This window comes from Syngnathus floridae, chromosome 7 (assembly GCF_059516105.1).
Source record: "Syngnathus floridae isolate MCC-2025c chromosome 7, RoL_Sflo_1.0, whole genome shotgun sequence".
Lineage (NCBI taxonomy): Eukaryota > Metazoa > Chordata > Actinopteri > Syngnathiformes > Syngnathidae > Syngnathus > Syngnathus floridae.
Window position 1 is genome coordinate 10,406,585 of NC_142419.1, and position 21,080 is coordinate 10,427,664.

The 21,080-nt window shown below is 43.2% G+C and overlaps 3 protein-coding genes across 6 annotated transcripts; 1 reads left to right on the forward strand and 2 right to left on the reverse strand.

The window, feature by feature from the left end:
* Positions 1-467: 467 nt before the first annotated feature.
* coq8b (coenzyme Q8B) lies at positions 468-7,101 on the reverse strand. The gene is made up of 16 exons (XM_088381761.1): positions 6,977-7,101; positions 6,319-6,500; positions 5,655-5,796; positions 5,280-5,485; positions 5,121-5,187; positions 4,987-5,058; positions 4,722-4,841; positions 4,541-4,626; positions 4,093-4,233; positions 3,947-4,028; positions 3,278-3,371; positions 2,747-2,888; positions 2,497-2,604; positions 2,349-2,414; positions 1,997-2,083; positions 468-1,529 (listed from the first exon to the last, which is right to left on the reverse strand). Coding segments are annotated over exons 1-16 (1,902 nt in total). The 5' UTR covers positions 6,978-7,101; the 3' UTR covers positions 468-1,223.
* Positions 7,102-8,224: 1,123 nt separating this feature from the next.
* fbxo46 (F-box protein 46) lies at positions 8,225-16,065 on the forward strand. The gene is made up of 3 exons (XM_088380826.1): positions 8,225-8,649; positions 11,959-12,571; positions 12,655-16,065. The coding sequence occupies exons 2-3, from the start codon at positions 12,092-12,094 to the stop codon at positions 14,479-14,481; spliced, it is 2,307 nt and encodes a 768-aa protein (XP_088236952.1). The 5' UTR covers positions 8,225-8,649; positions 11,959-12,091; the 3' UTR covers positions 14,482-16,065.
* A 214-nt stretch (positions 16,066-16,279) lies between these two features.
* Positions 16,280-21,002, reverse strand: LOC148395172 (kelch-like protein 12). 4 transcript variants are annotated; one of them, XM_088380829.1, is made up of 7 exons: positions 20,950-21,002; positions 20,783-20,867; positions 20,351-20,509; positions 20,056-20,209; positions 19,830-19,908; positions 19,467-19,694; positions 16,280-19,260 (listed from the first exon to the last, which is right to left on the reverse strand). In XM_088380829.1, the coding sequence occupies exons 4-7, from the start codon at positions 20,207-20,209 to the stop codon at positions 17,766-17,768; spliced, it is 1,956 nt and encodes a 651-aa protein (XP_088236955.1). In that variant the 5' UTR covers positions 20,351-20,509; positions 20,783-20,867; positions 20,950-21,002; the 3' UTR covers positions 16,280-17,765. The 4 variants fall into 4 exon arrangements, with proteins under 4 accessions (XP_088236955.1, XP_088236957.1, XP_088236954.1 ...); XM_088380831.1 differs by having other exon boundaries at positions 20,796-20,995; XM_088380828.1 differs by having other exon boundaries at positions 20,783-20,995.
* Between the last annotated feature and the right edge of the window lie 78 nt (positions 21,003-21,080).

The window sequence follows — 21,080 nt, forward strand, 5'->3', positions numbered from 1 at the left end:
CAACACTTCTTACAGTTCAGGTGTCACACTGACCCATGCGGACAAGTGAGTGATTGCAGTACGCAGAAAGGTATCACTCGACAGCCGCAAATTCGTGAAGTGTTCCTCATTTTTTTTAATTTACTATAAACAGGAAAAGTAAATCCAAGAAAAATCTTTATTCTTTATCCAGACCCCCCCCCCTTCTGACTCAAATTAATTTTAATGTGGAAAAAAATGAACAATTACTCAGTTTTAAATAATCAATTGCTCCACCCCCTACTCAGTAACAGCATCTACACATAGCTAAAATGCCTCTTAGTAGGGTGACCAGACATCCTCTTTTTCCCCAGACATGTCCCACTTTTGAGACCTAAAAAAATGTCCGGTGGGAATTTCAAAATGGCCCGGGATTTTGTCCGATTGCCGTTGCGCATTCCAGCGCTATCACCAACAGAATTTATTGTAGTCCATTGTAATATACACAATTTGAGTATAAACACTGCACTTTAATATAGGGAAAACTGTCATCCAATAATGACCTAAATGTCATGCAGAATTAAAACCGAGTATATACATATTTTAACAGAAAAACCGTTGTTGATAAAATACTAATGGATGCAAAATTTACATAAACCGTGACATGTTTTCTTCATAATTTGATACACAGCTGGCATTTTTGGATGATTTAAGTTTGCCCTTGATTTCATAAATACAACATTTTGACTATTTGATTTGAAAGCCTACAACCAATAATTTTTTTTGTGAATCAGAGCCTGAAAAGACAGATTTTTTGGTCCATCCATTTTCTGTACCGCTTGTCTCCACGGACATCACGGGAACCAATTTTTTTATGATTAATAAAAATAAAATGTCATGTTTCCTGTAGCAGTTCACGGATTTCATTAATGCAATGCACTATAGTTTCATATATGGGTGAAAACAGCAACAACAATAACACAGTCTAGATGTCGAGTTTTGTGTCTCATTGGTTTTTTCCCCCCCCTTTTGGTAGATGGTCCAAATAGCTTTTGGAGTCTTTAAGGTTTCTACCCTCTGGAAGATGCAGTCCTGAGATTTTGTAGAACCTTGAAGTGACATTATTGTTCTACACAACCGATAAAGGGGCCAATCGGCAGCCAAACTGAGACTAGAGGAGAACTTGAACACAGTACTCCCGAGAGAACAACAGCATAGAGATACTGTAATTCTTCCTTCTTGGCTGCCAGTCTCCTGGGAGTTGTCTACACACTGGCCTGTGCAACCTGCTCAGCCTGCCTCCTCTGGTTGTAAGCGTTGTACACATCCAGAAACATGTCCTTACATGATATTCGTGCTTTCAGTTTGGAGCAGATGAGAAAGGAGCCGGCCATCTTGCGGTGGAGTGAATAGGTCTCCTCTGGTGGAGGGGTGAGGCGGTGTCTCAGCATGACGGGGACGAGGCTCTGAATGCGTTGAGTGGTGCTCTGGGTGCCAAAGTCAAAGGGCTCGGAAGACGCAAAAGCTTCACCGAGAATCATCACGGCCTCCACGTGAGCATCTTTGAAGGCCTGGTGGCAAACATGTCAAGAATGAGCTCTGCGTGCATTCTGAAATGCACCACCTCAGACTCAAAACAAATCTACGATGCACAATAATAGCCATGAGCCACGAGAAAAAAAATGGACTTGAACCATTCCTCTGAGAAACCTTATGCATACTCCATCTTTCATCATTTAGCAGGACACTGACGTTTGTACGGATCAATGAGTCATAATGCAGTTTGAGTTCAAATGCATTTGACGCACACCTCACGACATCTCTTTCTGATTTTTTGATGAGATGAGATAACATGGACCAATTAATATGTAACAAAGATCTTCGGCAAAAAATATGCACGAGATGTTCAATTGGATGGGGATAAGCCACAACAAGCAGAGGAAGGGGAGGGGTAGTAAAAACAGAGACAGGTGGAGTGTAAACCATACAAAAGTCAATGAGCACTTTGAGCAAAACAGCAGAAACGATTTTGTCTTACCTTGGTCTCAAAGCCTGTCAAGAACTTCAGGTCTTGGGATTTAGCAAGAACAGTGGCTCGGTCACCAATAGAAGCTGCATGCACTACCTGCATATGATTAAGAAAGAAAGACACAGCCAATTTTAAAGTCAAATGACTCCATTTTAAACTGGGGCTAGGCAACTGACATCCTGCGGGTAGTTCAGTTTTGGACGCCGCAATGCATGCTGGGATGTGAAGAGTGGCCTGTTTCAATAAAGGTACAAACTGGAATATATGTACAGTAAAACACTCCCGCGCGCATGTAGCTGATGAAAAATGGTGGCCCTGTCCATTATTTAAGTTGCCCATTCCTGTTTTAGATTCATCTTACCTCTATGTAGTCATTTGTAAATGATTCCGGGTAACTTCTGCATGCTCCGAAATCCAACAGAATCACCTGAGGAAATTTTAATTTGCATACATTAACTGACTTTAATACAAGTCGGCATTAAGTATTTGTGGAACAAAACAGTACTTACCTTGTTGGTGTCTGAATTGTAAAAGAAGTTGGCCCAGTTTGGGTCTGTTTGCATGAACCTGAACTCAAAAAGCTCCCTGAGACACAACTGGAGGATGTTGAAGCAGATCTGAAAAGATGAAGTGAGGCATATGTGTTTCAAACTTTAAATATGATGACGATAATGTGACAGATTTAGAACAAAAATGAAGAACACGCGCACACACACAAAATGTCTCTTTTTATCTGAAACGGGTTGAATTAAGTCAGACCTGGTTTCTGGTCTCTTGGTCCAAGTCCACACAGCAGTCGAGAGGAACCCCCTGCACTAGCTCCATCGCCAATACTCTGCGAGTTGATAATTCATCAATCACCTCAGGAACCTGGAAAAATGCATCTCCCGCCAGCAATGATCTGGAGGCCACAGGTACAAATTTCATCATTATGACAAGGAAGAGGAATTTATCTGGACCTTAACTGCAATTTGCACCAAAGTTTAAAGGGCATCACTCTAGAACTTGCACCACCACAAAGATCTGTGATGTATATTTTGTGGAACCTTATTTACAGTTACAGTATTTAACGCATCAAAGAAACAGATCTTAGTGGCAGTAATAGAAATAAAATTGTTAAAACCGTTCCAGACTCTGCTGAGATAGCACTGTGAACTCGTGGCCAGACATCTTGAGCAAATTAAATGCCCATTGTAATCAGTTTTATGTTTCACTCAATATTTTGACATTTTATAAACTCATAACTGGATTTCAGAGGAAACAAATATATAATCCAATACGCAAACTTACCTAAATTTCTTGGCACACTCAGCTTCTCTCTCGTAGTCACACTCCCATGCCAGTTCTTTCTGAAGAACCTCCAAGCTGCTCTCTGCAAAGAGGCCTGGAAAAGAATAAATATTACATCCAGATTTCCGCGTTTTTAGAAAGGAAAACTTCCCCAATAATTCCTGCTCAAAAGAATGGAACGGAATGCCCAGGCAATAGTTGAGCAACAATAGCACCACAAAGTGGTGTTAACTAGAAATGATCGGAGTTGTCCCATGGGAAATTCTATCAAATAATTTTCATCTAATCAAGACAAGAGATAGAATACGACATAATTCCACAAAAATCCTTGTTGTTTATTCAAGGTGCAACTTTTATGACTGGTAGAACAGCGCTTGAACCAAAAAAGGAAACTACCCATTACCAGATGGCAGGGGTTGATTTGATAAACAAAAAAGACATTACAACAAATTTGTCCATCTAAAGTTATCGTCAGACATGCTCATTAAGCTGTCCCCATAACAAATGGGAATCCTGATGGCACTTTTAAGCAACACATCCATTAGAGAACCAACTATTATGATTATTTGAACTCAGTTGGTGTACATCAAGTTGTTCTACATTACACCAAAATATTGAGGCATTAACCCAGTAAAAAAATAAAAATAAAGATAGAAAAACAAGTGTTACCTTCAGGTAGAACCACACTTAATTTCAGTACTGACATGAGGTTGTTGATGTCACTATGGATACTCTCCGCCACTCCAGGGTACTAAGAAGAAAACAAAAAGAAGTTCAACAACAAGTAAGACAAGAAAGTGACACTTCAAACCTACCTGGATCTTGACTGCGATTTCTCGACCATCTTTTAAAACCCCATGATGCACCTGGCCAATGGATGCTGCGGCAAAGGGTTTGTCCTCAAAGGAAGACAGCTTCTCTCTCCAACCTGGGCCCAACTCTTTCTCCAAAACATTCTATAGGTATGGTGCACAAGAAACTAAGGAATCACATATACAGTACATGCATTGTGCTTAAGTATTCAAAGGCTTTGGCTTGAAATTTAAATGAGTATCTAGTTATTGTCAATAAACATGGTTAAATAAATAAATACGTATACAATTAACAAAAGGTTGTTATTATGGGGGTTAGAATTAGAATTTGGAGAAAAATTTGGAATAAAACTAACAAAAATTCTGGAGATAAAGTGACAAATATGTTACAAATGCACTGTGCATCAAAGATTTTATCTACAGTTAAAAAATATTCCCCCTTCCTGCTTACACTCATTTGCCAGGCTGGCATGAAATCTGCACTCTGTCGGACCCTCTCAAAGATCTTTTGAAGCTGTGGGTTGATGAAGGAGTTGTCTGGGGTGGGGCACAAATACAAAGCCTGTCAGATGAATATATGAACACTCAACTTTAGGAAAGTATGAAGCGGTGATTACACGGGTGGCACGTACCTTGTATGCTTAGCATCTGTCCTATCTTGAGTGCAGCTCCACGTACTTTACAGAGTGTGTTGACGATCCTCTCTGCATTTGCTTCTGACAGGAGGGGAGAGTCTAGCAAGGAATTCATATCTAAAAGGAGAGTGAAGGGTGAGTAGTACATGTAAAAACTATTCTATATATACTATACGATAAAAAAAAAAAAAAAAATTCCAGTGGGGTTGGGAATCTCTTGCAAAAGCCTTTTTCAGAAAATGTTCAGACAGAGGAAAATTACCTTTTTGTTTGCCTCCCAGTGACTGTTTTGCTACTTCTGCAAGGGCACCAATCCCCAGACTGACTGCCAGACCTGTGGCAGAGGCATGTTTGATAATCCGCGGATTGTCAAATTTGAAAAGTAAACATGCATACCTCCAAAATTAGCCAGTCTGCTGATTCTGGTTGCAGGCACTTTCCTCTCTCTAGCACGATCATTAAGCTAAAGGGAGACAAACCACAATGTATTGTAAACATGACATTATCGGTTACAAGCACCGTTAATTTAAGAGTGTGGCGGGTAACTCAACGCACCCTCTGTCGAGCAGGTTTAACCAAGCCCTGCTTGGCCTCCCTGGCTTTCTTGATATCTTCCGGTGTGAGTCTGGTCACCACCGTATCATGTACACATCTGGTTGGCTGGTAAAATCTATTTGAGGCAAACATTGTGTGGAGGAAGCGTTTGTTCTGATCTGGCCAACCAGGACCCGCTGAAGCCGCCTCTGGACTAGGATGCACTCCTATGGAAAGGGAGAGAAAGCACATTAAAGCAAAGACTGCTCTTCAGACATATTATCATCTTATTGAATTACTATTTTAGACTTGGTGTTACTGAGACTTGCTGCATAATTACGAGAAAAATGAATTCCCTAAAATTCTGCTATGATAACTAAAAGGTCCACACATTACCTGGAGCACTGCCGTCTGTCTGTGTTTTGTCATTAGCATCAGGAGGGAAGTCTGAAGCTACAGCCCATTTGGCAGCTTCATCAGCGTCCATATTTTCCCAGCCCTCCACATCAGGAAAAACATCCTCCTTGATCGACTGTTGCTGAGGACATGATTAAGAATTGGTTAAACTAGAAAACTGTGACAGAGCTACAATCTAACCACATCATTTGCTTCAGTAGTTATTGGAAAAAAAATTAGGAATAGAGTTCCTTGCAAATTTTGGAAACTTAAAGTGATGGATGCACTATGAGTAATGTACAGAAAACGATGACATGATGTAAATTGAAATTTCTTAGAGGAGAGATTTTGTATGTTTCTTAAAATCATGAAGATTGATAGGACAGTTTGACACACCTTTTTTTTTTTTGGGCCATATCTTACTGAAATTAACCTGTTTTAAGGGGACCATCCTGTTTCATTCTATTACTGCTGGGCTAATGAAGACAACAGATTTTGTTACAACGATGACTAGAGGTCATGTTGCATGTGAGTCCCCACAAAGACAGAATGTAGTAGTCCAGAGTCAAATATCACTTCATCACAGAGCCACTGATTTGTTTTTGTACGCAAAGTCCTTAGAAATTACATTTGCAAGACAGAAACACAGTATCAGAACTCTTACCGCATTGCTGCCACCCATGAAGGTGCCCATGAGGCCTTCCGCCACTTCCTGAGCATATTTAACTCCTGCTCCCAGTGTGGAGTTGCAGGCCATAAATCTGAGCTGTTCCCCTTGGGTGGCAATCAGAGCACAACCCACTTTATTTGCCCCACGTAGTACCTGCAGGACTTCTGAAAGCATCACTGTGGACAGAGAGGTGGAGAAATTATACCATGAGAAAGGCTGGTAAAAGCACTCAATGAACTTTCCAGTATGTTTGCAAAATGTCGTTTTGTTTTTGATGTTTTTTAATATAATTTTTATTCAGAGTATAAGACCGTGTGCTTTAAGTTTCTGATTCTGCTAGCTGGATGGTTTGTTTACCTAAAAATTAGTCAATGTTTTTGGGGTTATGTCACGTGTCCGCATGACGAACCTAATGTAGTAAGCAATACAGATAATCAATTCATGAATACAATAAATGGGCCGGGAAATAAAAAGCCTGAGTACTGGTAGCTAAGTCAAGCAGTGACCGCCTTTCCTGTCTTTTTCCTGTAGCCATGTTTCTCCCCCAAAGATGACAAGGTACAGGCAAAATTGTCACAAACACAAAAAGCGTATATGCATACACCTCAAAGCGTAACAACAAAGGTAATGTTAACAAAATTGTTATACTTACTTTTTCAGAAGAGATGCGGTTCACCTTATGTATTGCAATCGGCCCTTGAGGTCGTGATCTGTTTGCAAGGAAAACCGTGCGTTTCAACGTTACGGAACCCCGGAAGTGTAGGTTTGGCCAACGTCATAGCAATCCAATCAAAACTTGGGGAGAAAAGGAGCGTGGTTTTTGGGCCAATGAAAGAAATGCATTGCTGACAAAGGGTGGTGATCTCAGAGAGTCTGCCCAATAGCATACGTTATAAGGCGGGACTAAACTGTGACAAGGGCCAATTGGAATTGACGGTATGTTGCCGTTTTAGAGTTGCACGTGCACTGGTGGGACTCAGAGGCACGTCGATCAAGCAAATCGTTGTTGAAGTCTTCTGGACAATTTTCCGGAATATTACAACTAGGAAATATATTTATATCTTAAGTTACAAGAAAAGTTGTGCATAGTTCTTGCTGCTGTTATATTTTATTAAATTTCATTATTTTGAATTGAAATTTTGCGTTTTAAATGAATTTTGGTCAATAAATGTGCACTAACTATGCGATAAATATGCCCTAACTTTGCTCAAAACCTAGTTGTCACACATTTGCACTAGATTTCCACATAAATTATATATATATATATATATATATATATATATATATATATATATATATATATATATATATATATATATATATATATATATATATATATATATATATATATATATATATGTATGTATGTATATATATATATATAATTCCACAATATACATTAGAAAAGTCTCTTTGTGCAATACATTTTATTGATGAACTATTAGATACAATTCTGAGTTCTAATAGTTGACCTATATTGCAAAGCATTTCAAACTTGTTCAAATAAAAGAGAAACTACATTTTTATGTGCACAAATAACACAAGATGGGAATAGTGAAAAAGTAGTTTAAAAATTAAATTAGAAATTCAATTCTCATCTTCGAAATGTACCAAAACAACAGAGAAAAACTGTAATAGGTCAGTGTATGTGTGTTGAACACATATGTCGCATTTCATTAAACGTAACAGGTGTACCTAATACTGTGGTCTTTAAATGAACATGTGGCGATCATAGCAAAATAATGTACAAAGTTAGCGTGAGAGCTGCAACCTCCGTGTCTTAGTAACCTGACTGGACACTTGTGTTGACCAGTGAGTGGTGGTGGGGGGGCAGTGGAGATGGGAAAGGGGAGGGGGGAGTCGTGCAGACGCCATATATGGGCACACCACCGTCTCTAGCTTGCTATTGGCTGGCCGCCTTATGCAGCTGCTTGTCAACAAGATGGCCTTCCTCCCTCTGTCGTTTTGACACTGATTATTTTGGTATCCCAACGCACATACCTTAAGAGCTTTTAAATAGATAGAAGGAGAGGGGCTCCCGAGAGTCCTAACAAGGTAAACAGTCAGCTAGGCTGCGTTCAGGGAACTGACAAGCCTCGATAGCAGCCACCGCTTAAAGAAGGTTGATAATAGAAAGTAGTGTAGCTGCTGTCGACGTTAGCCTGAGCGTCAACTAGCTTAGCTACGTGGACGCGGAGAGTTAAGTCGTGTCACCTGCAATTTCCTACACAAACTGGTTTGCACACAAGAAGTACTACGAGGAAGGTCGGTTTCTCGACGCTTTAAGAGCCAGGACGGTTGCCCGCAAAGGCCAGTGTTGTTGAGGTAAGAGGGCAAAAGAAATCCGAAGACAGCGTTTTTTTATTTTTGTAACCTTGTTAGCTTGCTAGCCACTTTGCAGGTATATTATGACATCAAGTTAGCATGCATGTTAGCAACTCTGTAGTTGTGTATTTACCTAACCTCCCCTATGCTAACTTGCAAAAATAAACATCCAGCAAAGTACGATTACTTCATCCTTAGAATGCCATTAAAGATGACACACACGGAACCGAATGCATAGTTTGTCCTGCACAATAAACAAATGTATAACGCGGTTCTCTGACGCTTCACTTTGCTAACGTGCTACTGGTTTATCAGGACTAGTTAAAGTAGTACGCACATAGAAACCTCCCAATTAACAATTTTGATTGATTTACTTGTATATTAGGTGTAGAAACCACAACCTAGATCACATGGCCTTCGACTATAAACAACATTGAGAACAATGTATTTACTGACACTGCATTACAGCAGTAGTATACGTACACGTACCATCAAACCAACACCTGAAAAAAAGATCTAATACACATATAATGTAGAATATGTATGTGTGCGTGTGTATGTATAGCATAATTGTCCAAGTCGTGTTTCAATATTAATAACACGCTTTGTGGCTGACAATATAAAATGATCAATTAGTAGAACAGTGTCTGTGTGTGCTGATTGAATTTGTACACGTCAGTGTGTGATATAGCACAATGGTTCTTGTGATTGTCAAGTCAAAGTAACTTTTAATAGTGTCATTATGTTGGCCTGTCACGATAATTTGACATATGGTGCAATATTTTTTGATAAATAAAATTGGTACAATAGTTCTTTCCTGACTCGATAAATCGCCAATTACGATTGTTTTTTTGCATAAGTCATCAACATTCAGTCTACCTTTTTGTTTGCTCTCTTGTGATACAACTCACTTGTTCAAAAACACACAGACGACACAAACGAGGTAGAATCAGAGAAAATGTGTGTACTCGAAGCAAAGTTTTGTAGTTGCACCATCACAAAACATTGAGCGGCATAAATGGAATAGCTGCTAACTGTAATCCTGCAGCGGTGTGGAAACTTTTTCCATTAAAGTCAAATAAATGTACAGAGACCACTGTCAGTGAGCTGGTATGATGCATTTGTATTTAAAAAGTCGCAACACAACAAACCTCAAAGTTCATTCAATGTCCAGCTCTGGTCCCCGAGTGTCACTGTCCTGACTGTTTAACAACATAAACCTGATTCAAATGATCAGTTCATCAGCAAGCTCTCAAAAAACCTGAAGAGGTTTCTGGTCATTTGAGTAAAACATGCAGGAAAGCGGCTCTTGACGCCCTGGTTTTACACCCCTGATTGAAAATAACCATCCAACTCAATTTCTGTAGCTGGAAACAAAAAAACATGATGGGACATGGAGACGAGAGCCATCCAGTTTTCAACAGTTTGGGAATTATCACACCTAGGTGATATGAATTTCAGTGTAAGTGAATGAGCCCGTCAACACTGTCAAGAAACCAGCGGTTAAAGAAATACTACTGAAATTTGATCCGCAGTAGGAATCTCCTAAAAAAACCACATTTCCCAAAAGTTCATTACGCTTATAAAAATAACTGATAGTATTGTTTAGCATGATTGGTCTTGAGAGAATGTCAGCCTAAAACATTTATCATGTCAAACCATCCACTTTCATTTCAAAGGTTCTTCTTGAGGAGCTTCTTGTAAATAAAATGCTAAATGAATAACATTTGTGTCTTTCCAATCACCAAACTCTCAAGTGCTTTGTTCAAGAGCACATGGACAGCTTTAAAGTATGTCCCCAAGGTCCCAGCTCTGAAGTGTTACTGGCTGCTTGGCCAGGATTTGGAGGATTAGTTTGATGCAGAAAGCTTAAATCCAAACCTTTTTCAGGAAGTGCGTCAAATAAAGCACGTGTTTAATGTATTTTAGTACTTGAGCTGTCGTGGTTCACCAGTTCATGGTGTATTGAACGTTGATACAATGCTACAATAACCCAGCCGCCCAAATTTTTCAATGATGACCCTAAAACAAATAGTTGCTAAAATAATCGTTGGGACAATGGTACTTTTCTAAAATGCTCTAAATCTGTCATCCAATATATGTACGATCAGATTCAGGTGTAGACTCTGGCTGGGCCATTCCAAAACCTTAACGTTATGGCAAAGACATTCTTTTTTAATTGAATGTGTTCTACATTGTATTCCCGAAAGAAAAAGTTTCTCTTCATCTTTAGATTTCTAGGTTCTAGGAAGGTTTTTACGCTAACACTGCTAACTGGTATTTAGAACGTATGTTGAGTTTTTTGCAAAAGGTAGCTTCACTTGGATGTTTTTTTTCTTTAAAGGACAAAAAGTGGAAATCTGTTCGAAGACAAGCTAATGAGAGACGCAGTTGCTCTTTCATCACATTCTCACTGAAAGTGGTTGCATGTTTGGACTTGCACACATGTGGAAGACTGCACAGATATGACTGTAGAAGTTATACAGTTTCTTTCATGCATTTTTCAACATCCGCAGTCCTCTTAGGTGCCACTGTTACCTGACACATCGGTAATCTCAATTTCAAGGGTTGATTCAATGTTCTCTATTTATTGTTTTGTTTTTACCCAAAGAGTAGAAGAGGTTGCAAGATTGTAACTGTACAATCTATGTGACTTGAAGATGTTTTTAGCAGCAGAGAAAGCCTTTTGCAGTCAGCCAAACGCATTGCTGTAATCCTTCTGTTCTTCCAAGTGTGCCTGCGCATACTGGACAGGCCCCAAAAGATGGCACTGCTGCAGAAGGAAAAGCATTTTGGTTGCACTTGGCCTGGAGTATTGTCAGAATCAAGGGGACAGGACAAGGAGACTGTGGTGGTTTTGCTACGGCTCCGCCCCCTTTGAATCTTTTCTAAAAATAGGTTCAGCATATGCCCGCATGCTCCGTGTTGCCTTCTATTAAGCAATCCTATTGAACAACAGCGATTCAAGAGAAGATTCAATTTTGTTCCGCTCGCTTGCATTTCATCTGCTGGATGAAACTTCAAATTGGATCCTTATAATTTGATTTTGAGGGTAGACGTAGGGAGGGGATATGATTGCTAATTGAGGTTGACTAAAGTTTAAAGTGGAACAGTTGTAGTTTAGTGTGTATTAATTTTGGCGGTAGTTCACTTTTGTCTGGTGTCTTTCATGCCTGAGATAAATGACAATGCCGTGTCTGAATTGCTTTTTCGATTATTGAGCTTTGCACCTATAATCATTATGCTCCCTTTCTCTTTCCTTCCAACCTCATGCTTTGTCCTCTTCCTCTGACTGTCCTCTTAATCCAGGTTCCGTGCCTGATCATAGGGGAGCTCTGCGGCTCAACTCGGCACTGAGATAGGAATCTGACCATGAGCGTGCTGCTTGTGGGTGCCTGCAGGCCGGCGTAGCTGCTGGCATGTTCCAGAGGTCCGCATCCTGATGGACCGAGACACATTCTCTCATATCCGTCTGTGGTGCCCACGCCCTTTCGGCACCTACTCTCAGAACAAACCCAGGAATCCTGGCACGGGGGGCAATGTTATAGCTGTAGGTGGGGCAGGGTCCTCCTCCCTCTGCAAGGGTGATCCGCCTCCTGGTACCAGGAGGGCGGGGGAAGGAGGAGAAGATGGAGGGATTGGCGTGGGCGTGCAGGAAGACAATGTAAAAGTGGGGGATGTGGACTCTGAGAATACACCACCGGAACCTGAACTTAACTCGAGCTCTCTGATGCAAAGCCAGCCTGCTATGACCACGTCATCCCCTTCACCACTCCCATCTTCCGGGACCCAAATGGAAGATGGCCGAGTGCTGCTGGATACCTGGTATGTCATTAAACCAGGAAACACTAAGGAGAAAATCGCCTTCTTCGTCGCACACCAGTTTAGTGGGGCAGGCCAAGGCAGACCCAGTGCCATGAAGGTAAGCTGTGAAACCAAATATGGATGTTTTTAGTTCAAGATATTGTCTGAGTCCCTTTGTCGTTTTTTTCCCCCCCATCACAGGTTAAAGGTAACTGGGCAACTGACTGCAGTAAAGCAAAAAGGCGAAGAAGATGCTCATCCTATGATCCACCAAACCGTACGCATGCCTCAGAAACACACGTCAGCCATGGCTCCTCCGAAGCACCCAATGCACTACTTGTACCTGATCAAGCAACGGTCGATGGGACGAATGAGACTGACTTACTGTCAGTGGCACAGATGGTCGCCTTAGTTGAGCAGAGGACAGCCATGGCCCTTCGGAATATTGTGGCTGTACATGGAAACCAGCACCAGCCGTCAATTACGAGTCAAGAACAGGGCATTACCCCCCTCCAGCACACACTTCTCCGGGAAACAGAATCGCACCCTTCGCATATGTCCTTTGTGTCTGACAGTTCAAAAGAGCAACCCTCCAAAGAAGTCAAGGAATCATCTGCTCCCTTTCAAACGGACCAGGAGCTTGAGGAGCAGCAAGAGTCATGCCGGGTTGCACAGGCCATCGCACATTTTGAGTCTCAAAATCTGGAGAACCGCCTCCATATGGGCGCTGGTTCAGCAATGGGCTTTCCTAATCGAGACAGGGAGTTGAGAGGAGGAGCAGAGTCCAGTCGCGTAGCGCCTTCTCCGCCCCCCAACCATAGCCAAGGTGAGGTGAGGATAGCTTTCAGAGTGTCTAATCTGGACCCACGCTCGCAACTGGAGCCAGCGGGCCGGTCACGCTGTATGTTTATGAGTTGCGGTGGCGGGAGTAGCCAGACGGCAGCCAGATCTAAAGAGAAAATAACCTGTGACCTCTATCAGCTTGTCAGCCCCTCTTCAAGAGACCCCAGTAGCCTGCTGCTTGCCGCCACCACTCCTGCCCCTAAATCAGATGGAGATCATCACTTTGACAGGCAGACCTGCGGCAGCCCAGAAACATCCCAGGAGCCTTCCTCAGGGGAGAAAATATCGGTGGGTGTGGGTCGGGAGCGAGTGACTGGATTTCACGTGGAAGTCGTGGTGACAGGTGCTGTGGACCAATGTGTGTTTTATGGCAAGGACAGTACAGAAAATGTTCAGGAGGAGACTGTGTGTTTTGCTATGCCTGGCGGGGCGGGAACTGTTGGAGGTGTAGCTAGCACTACTGACCATTCAACAGAGGATCCTCCTCCAGGACAGCTCTTTTTCTTTCCATCCCCACGAGTGGCGGAAGAGGAGTCCAACACAACGGGTTCTGGCAGAGGATCAGGATTATGCTCTCTGGACTGTGCTAACAGCAGCAGCCCCGGAGCGGGCCTTACATGCTCAGGAGAGCGTGCACCTCGAGCAGACTCTCCCCTAGCCAGTGTTGGAGAAGAGTGTTCCGACCCATCACTGTGTCGCCTCTATCGCCACGTCTCCCATGATTTCCTGGAGATCCGCTTTCAGATTCAGCGCTTGCTTGAACCTCGCCAGTATATGCTGCTGCTCCCTGACCACATCATGGTCAATATCTTCAGTTACCTGCCTACACGCTCCTTGGCAGCCCTCAAGTGCACCTGCCACTACTTCAAGGTGCTGATCGAGACCTACGGCGTGCGAGCCATGGACTCTCGCTGGAATCAAGACCCTCTTTATCGCGATGACCCCTGTAAGCAGTGTAAACGCCAATATGAGCGTGGGGATGTTTCACTGTGCCGATGGCACCCTAAACCTTACCACCACGACCTGCCTTATGGACGTTCTTACTGGATGTGTTGCCGACGTACGGACAAGGACACGCCGGGATGCCGCGTTGGGCTTCATGATAATAACTGGGTCCAGCAGCCCGCTGATGGCTCTCAGCCCATCCGATCCAAGAGGGAGATAAGACGGGAAGAGGCCAGGTAGAAGAGGAATCAAATCTCTTCTACTTAGCCTGTGTCATTTTTACTCAAAGGATGAGCATGAAAAAAAGGAGTACAAAGAGAAATCATCACTCCAGGACCTTGTTAAATTCCACCTCATGTTTTGTTGTTATTCTCAACCGAGTTGAGTGGTAAACAAGGAATGACTAGAGGTGTGTCACACCATGTTGTTGTTGTTTTTTTTTTTGTCAAATCCTACAGAATTTCTCCCTGCACGGTACTCCAGAGTGGCACATTTTCAAGTGTGCCTAGCAGTGTTGGGGTGTCTTCTTGCTGCTGTCTGTTTGCCCTGCATCATGCCTCTTGCGTGTCAGGATTACTGCCCAACTCCATATCCATTGGATGTTGTCAGAGTTGTTCCTGTGACAACTTTGCAGTGTGTTTGATTGAGATTAGCATTAAGTGACAAATAGAAATGTAATGCCCTTAGAGCCTGTTTTTGTCCCAAGACTTGGTCTATGTTCTATGTTCCAATATCAACTCCATTGAGCTTAGTGCAGCCCATTCAATACACGAACGGCACTGAAGCCAACATGCCAAACCTTTCAGTGTGGAATGTTCAGCGTTGCTATAGAAATGTGATTGTATGCGGCAAACTTGATATTCCAACATTTGAGCTCTGTCCTGCACCATGCATTTCTATTTCTCGGAATGTGCTGTATTTATTGTATGTCGATCAGTCCCCTGATAATGCTGCTGAAACAATTGGCTGTGTCACCAATGTTACTCCTGGAATAGGCATACCATTGGTTGATACAGTCTCATACTTTGTGTGAGTGTGTGTGTGTGTGTTTGTGTTTTCTCCACCCCCAGATTTGAACCTTCTTTAGTGGGCCAGCCATGAACAGGAGAAACAAAGTACTACTTGTGGGAGATACAATGTATAGATTAAGATCAGTGGGATAATTAAAAAAAAAAGAGAATTATGTTGCTTTTTATGATGAGACTGTCTTGCTTGTTTGCCTTTTTTTTATGGGGGTTGGCTTTTTGGGGTGTGTATGAATGTTTGCTGTTCTATTGTATTATTGGACTTCTTATCAACTTGTCCCCCTTGCCCAAACCACAAAGAATGTTTTTGTTTTACTCATCATTGTTTAACTTGCCCATTTTTTTCCTTCTTCGTCCTCCATTTCGGCAGAGGGTTGTGTTGTCCAACGGCGACAATACTTTGTGTGTTAAACAAAAACTAAACAGAACGCAGAAACTCTACACCAGCCTCCAGCCTTAAATTTCCCCCTACCTCTAATTCCCCTGCAGGAGATTGAGGCATCAAATACCTCACACACGGTCAAGAGTATTAGGTGTTGCACCATACCCTTGTTTTAAGGGGCTTGATAGACTTCATCCAAAACTAGTCTTCTTCCTTCAGCTTTCTCCTCTGCTTTTTGACCACCCCATCCCAACAAGCTGACTGGTTGGACATTGTGATGCTGAAACGCTGCATCAAGGTGGGACGATTATTTGATAGTCATGGGAGATACCTGTAGAGTCCAGATATGTATAACTCATAATGGGAAATATCGGCTTAAATATAAGGTGATGATTAAAACTGGAAATGCAACATTGACATGGTTTCTCTGGTGTTTAATTTTTCTAAAGACTTGTGTATATATATCTCACTGATTGCTGATAGATGTGGAATGCTTGGCTGGTTTATGCACCAGTATGAGCCTAAGGACACCTGCAGTGAAGCTGATATGGAACAACCGTGGTAAGTACAGTCATTCACATTTTACCTCGATTACTTCTTGTGATGTAATTAATAAAAAAATCAACACATATCAGCAATAAAAGCATTTATTTGTATTGCTGTTTATGAACCTTCATTGATGGTAGAAAAACTACTTCACTGATTGCTGGTGCACGTGTGCAGTGCAAGGAGCTTGTGTTTAGCAGATTTACACCTCAGAACAGGGAAACCCCTTGTTTTCACACACAAAGCAACAGCATACAAAAAGAAATAAAAAAACCCATCTGAACGTTTCATTTCACAAATTCAGTGTGCGGCGGCAAAACAATTTTGCACACACAATTTTATTTTTGATGTAGTCCCTTGGTTGAAACACAAATTACACTGCAACTCAAAATACAATGAGCCAAAATCTGGCCACTAACTAGGTCTCTGCCTCCAACCCACCCCCTAAAAAAAAAAAAAAATCAGCTATTGCAACCAGAATTTTTTTTGGCTGACACTATAGTATTGCATTTTTTTTATTTGAATGGTTATCTTCTGGCTAAACAGGAAACAGATGACCTTATTTTTTTTTATTTAACTCGATCATCGCTGGTAACTGGAGCATTCTAATAATTCACATGTTACATCCAGCTAAGTGATCCATTCAACAAATAACTAAGTGGCCAATGGATAATTTTCTACTTATCTAAAATTCACATTTTGTCAAAGGCCTGCAAATACAGTATACTGTGCAGCCTTATTAGGCTGACGGCATCTTCAGAGAAACAAAACAACTTTATAAATAAAGTGCAATGCTAATTTGAGCAGGTTAGAAAACCTTTTTACATTCATTCAGAAGTTCAATTCCTGAAGCAAACACACAATGCCTTAAGAGTGGCATCCAATAACAATTTCCTAATAAATCAGAACAGCTACATAACAGGTGCTAACATATAGCAAATGACAAAATAAAATATGTTGCTTGCTGAGATTTAGGATATTCTTCATATTAATTAGCAGGCTCTATTTAGGGATGTGAAGGCTTAACTGGCAGTAATCAAGTCGGGTAATATGATTAGATGAGCGAAACGACTTCTTTAGCCAATTGGTTTGGAACTAATTGGCTGGCAATTAGCTGTTAATGAAATATAAAAGAAAAATTTAACATGCTTTTCACGTAATCATTAACCGCTTTTGCCACTCTGGAGTGACTTGTACTATGAACAGGAAGCTTTAAACAAATACCTAAATGTATCTGCTGTATTGAGTTCACATCATTTGGTTGTGAAGCCTTTCAGGTGTACAACTTATTTGTTAGAACAAAAAAACTCAGTGATATCAAAAATTCTGAGCAGATAACAGTAGCAACATATTTGTAGCAACAGAGCTGTGTAAAATGTGCAACTTTCTGAATGCCAACACTAGATAAACTTCCAGTGTGAGCAGATGATAAAAGTACATTCAGGCGCATTGAAGCTCTTAGCTACACCAATTTTCTACATATGCTGTGGTTGCTAGCAGACTTTTGTGAAATTGTGACCCAGCTTGGTCAACCTGGAGCTCATCTCTAGGTTCAACTGGTTCTTGTCAAGCTACTCATGTGCAATGCAGTTTTCTTTGGCTCGTCTCAGTCTGGACAGGATGTGTTTCTTAGGGAACTTAAGAGTGGTGCACCCAAACTGACTGACGCCTCCTGTGTCACCAGGGAGTTTCTCACGTCTCTGGACCCAGCTTCGCCAGCCGGGCTTCCAACAGTACACGCTGTCATAGAACCGGGAGCCGTTTTCTCCACCCAAAACATAAATCCTCCGTTTCCACCTGGCCACACCCCCGGCTGCAATCCTCCGAGGCAAGCCGGGGAAAACCACCGGGCTGGGGGCTCTGTCGCTAGCCCCGCCTGCGCCGGCACGCTGCTCTGCAGACACCGTAACCCCTCCTCCAGTCACCTCTCGCTCCACACCAAATGCCCTGCCCTCCCTGAAAAACAGCACGCGGCCAGTGGCGTCTAAAGTCTCCAGATTGGTGTAGTTTCCATCCAAGAACTTGGTCGTATCCCTGATGTATCCGCCGATGGCACAGACTCCTCCTCGCACTGCTACACCTCCAGCGAGGCAAGTGGCGCCAGAGTCCAGAGACACTCGAGTCCAGCAGTCTGTCAAGGTGTGATAAATAAGCACCCCTGAATGTACCACAGCCCGGTTCTGTTCAAGTGTTGTTCCGCCTAAAAGGTAGAGTCGTCCTCGCAGAGCTGCACAGGCGAAGGCACGCAAGGGGAGGGGTAACCGAGGACCCGGTGCCCACTTAAGTGTAGCCAGCTCCAGGGTCTCGCTGGAGTCCAGCAGTGCTGAGCGATTGCTTCCCCCCAAAGCGAAGAGCGACTCGCCGCAGCCCAGCAGGCCCAACATACACCGAGGTAGGCCCATGGAAGGGCGTTCTGTCCAGCGGTCCAGCACAGCGTCATATTCGTGCACAGCCGAAGACACAGAGCCCGAGCCCAGAATTCCTCCTGCTACAAACAGTCTTTCGCCCACAGCTGTGCAGCCGGGACTCACCAGTGAGCCCAACGCTGCCAGCTTCTCCCACTTCCCTGTCCGCGGGTCGAAGCAGTCCACAGTGTAGTCGTATGTAAGTAATCTCTCATCTTCCCTCGGTGTCAGGTCCACGCAAACTATTTTTTTCTCAAACATTCCTTCCCTCGGACGTAGGGGCCCTCCAAGACCCTCGCCGGCTGCGGCGGGGCCCAACTCCTGGCTCAGTCTTCGACTCTCCTCCTGTGACAACAGTCCCGGACGCAGGTGGTGAAGCAGTGCTGGCATGTGAGCGTAGCGATCCAACGGTTGGTGCTCAGCCCAGCGCCTCGCTGCATCGTACACCTCCGCCTCAGAATCTACTCCCAAACGGTCCGAACTCAGGAGGCTACCGAGGGTGCCGTGATCAAGGAGGAGGAAGTCTTTGTGGCGGGATACACGAGGGAAGTGCTGGGCCACCAGCCGGAGGGAGGCGCGGAGCAACAACTGGTCATGGTGAGATCGAGCTAGAGAATACATCCCCAGACAGTTGTCCACCGACAGGTGCTCAAATAGAAACCTGGAGGGAATACATTCAGAAGAGAAAAATAACCTTTCACGGCGGTTCTTAACCTACTCGTCTTGAGTCAGAGGCGATGCATCATTTACAGTTACTTGACATCATTCCAGTAAACAGTGAATATATTGATGCTGACATTTTTGCGGTTCAGTTCTTCCAACAAGAAAAAAATCACTGACAACATTAAACCACAGATATGACTTCACCTGGAGCACAGGTCTTGCAGAGGCATGACCTGAAGGCGATTGGCGGCCACAAATAGATCCTCAGCGGTTTCCAGAGACAGCCCGGCTTCCCCAGTGTACACAAACTGGATGACGGTCTCCATGACGGACGGTGTCACTTCCTCCAGCCGGATTTCGGTGAGGCGAGACTCCACCAGGGGACTGGTGAACATTGCCCTGAAGTACGGGCTTACGGCTGCTAGGAGCACCCTGAACAGGCCAACAGACAGATTATCAAGATAATTATCTTGAGCGGCACAAAAATAGCTAGGTACATTCATGAGTGTGTGTTCAGTGTTTAAAAAGGGATGACAATTGACATCTAATGAGTCGTGGCAGGTATACCTGTGACACAGGAACTTCCTTCCCTCAACAACCAAGGTCACATCACACAACTGCTGAGCATCCAACAGTTGCTTCAGTCCTGAAGATGCATAAAGGGAAACACAGAGGGATGTCAGAACCACACTGAAAAGACGAGAAAGGTTGGTCGTAGAGGAAAGGATTAAACTGACTCATCTGCAAGTCATGTCCTTGAAGGGTACCCCCTCTTTATTTGAGCCTGCCTCACCGAGAGTGACGTAGTCTCCCAGCGGAGTGGTGCTGTCATCGGGGAAATCCTCCTCCTCTGAGTCACTGTCTGACAGAGGCTCCCCTCCTCCTCCATCCCCATCCTGCCATGGCTGGGGGCGCCATGTGACTGTGCCCCCACGCACAGCATTCATCTGAAGTGCAGTAAACAAACAGCATGCATATGTAATTAATTTGGAGTAGTCCATTCTAATAATAAAAGGTTCGGAGGCCTAGCTATCAAATAAGGAGAGCAACCCATGATTTACATGGCACACTTTACATATCAACACTACCTTTGCTCTTCTTCTCGTTTCCACTTTGACGGCCGCTTGGGTCTCACTTCGACAAAATGTGAGGCAGGTTGCAGAGGGCTTGTTTGCACCCGAACACCCGTTGCACTGTCACAGACAGGGCTGCACTGCTCTGGGCACAGCCGATAGGTTTCGTCTGGCCTGAGGTGAAGACGCGGTGGTTACACGCTACTCTTCCAGCCACACTCACATCACCAGACATCCGAAAATTAGCAAACAGGAACAATTCACCTCCTGTTCATAACCTGTCCCGTCGTAACAGGTGATACTCCCCGTTATATGTGACTCAATTATGATGACACGCAAAGAAGTAGTTCGGGAAATTCGGACCAAGAAATCTGAACTGAGTTCTAGTCCAGCCAGCCGCACTTGTCATGTCAGACCGGATCACCGCAGCGCTTAGTTTCCGCTCACCTGATTGGCTGACCTTTGGCTCGTGACAATATCTTAGCTTTTTGTCCTCTTCTGTTAATAGTCCTGCACCCAGCCTCTAAGTATACTAATATAGATATATAGATACATGTAAATGTCTAAACAGCTGTACACGCTATATTTACATAATGTTTGTACAAATAAATTACCGGGTAACAGTTGATGTTGTATCTAGTTCTGCTTCCGGAGTCGTGCTGCCTTATAGTACAGCTTCTGTGTGGTTGCAAACAGTACTCTTGTCTTTTCATAAGAGCGGAGAGTTAGTTGCGAATTGCTTTCA

Coding starts and splice junctions, on each gene's coding strand:
- fbxo46 (XM_088380826.1), top strand. CDS start 12,092: ATGGACCGAGACACATTCTCTCATATCCGTCTGTGGTGCCCACGCCCT. Junction 12,572..12,654: donor GCAGACCCAGTGCCATGAAG/GTAAGCTGTGAA, acceptor CCCCCATCACAG/GTTAAAGGTAACTGGGCAAC.
- coq8b (XM_088381761.1), bottom strand. Junction 3,372..3,946: donor AAGTGTGGTTCTACCTGAAG/GTAACACTTGTT, acceptor ATTCTTTTCCAG/GCCTCTTTGCAGAGAGCAGC. Junction 2,889..3,277: donor GAGTGTGCCAAGAAATTTAG/GTAAGTTTGCGT, acceptor TGTGGCCTCCAG/ATCATTGCTGGCGGGAGATG.
- LOC148395172 (XM_088380829.1), bottom strand. CDS start 20,209: ATGAATGCTGTGCGTGGGGGCACAGTCACATGGCGCCCCCAGCCATGG. Junction 19,909..20,055: donor GGGAGACTACGTCACTCTCG/GTGAGGCAGGCT, acceptor ATGCATCTTCAG/GACTGAAGCAACTGTTGGAT. Junction 19,261..19,466: donor CTGCAAGACCTGTGCTCCAG/GTGAAGTCATAT, acceptor TATTCCCTCCAG/GTTTCTATTTGAGCACCTGT.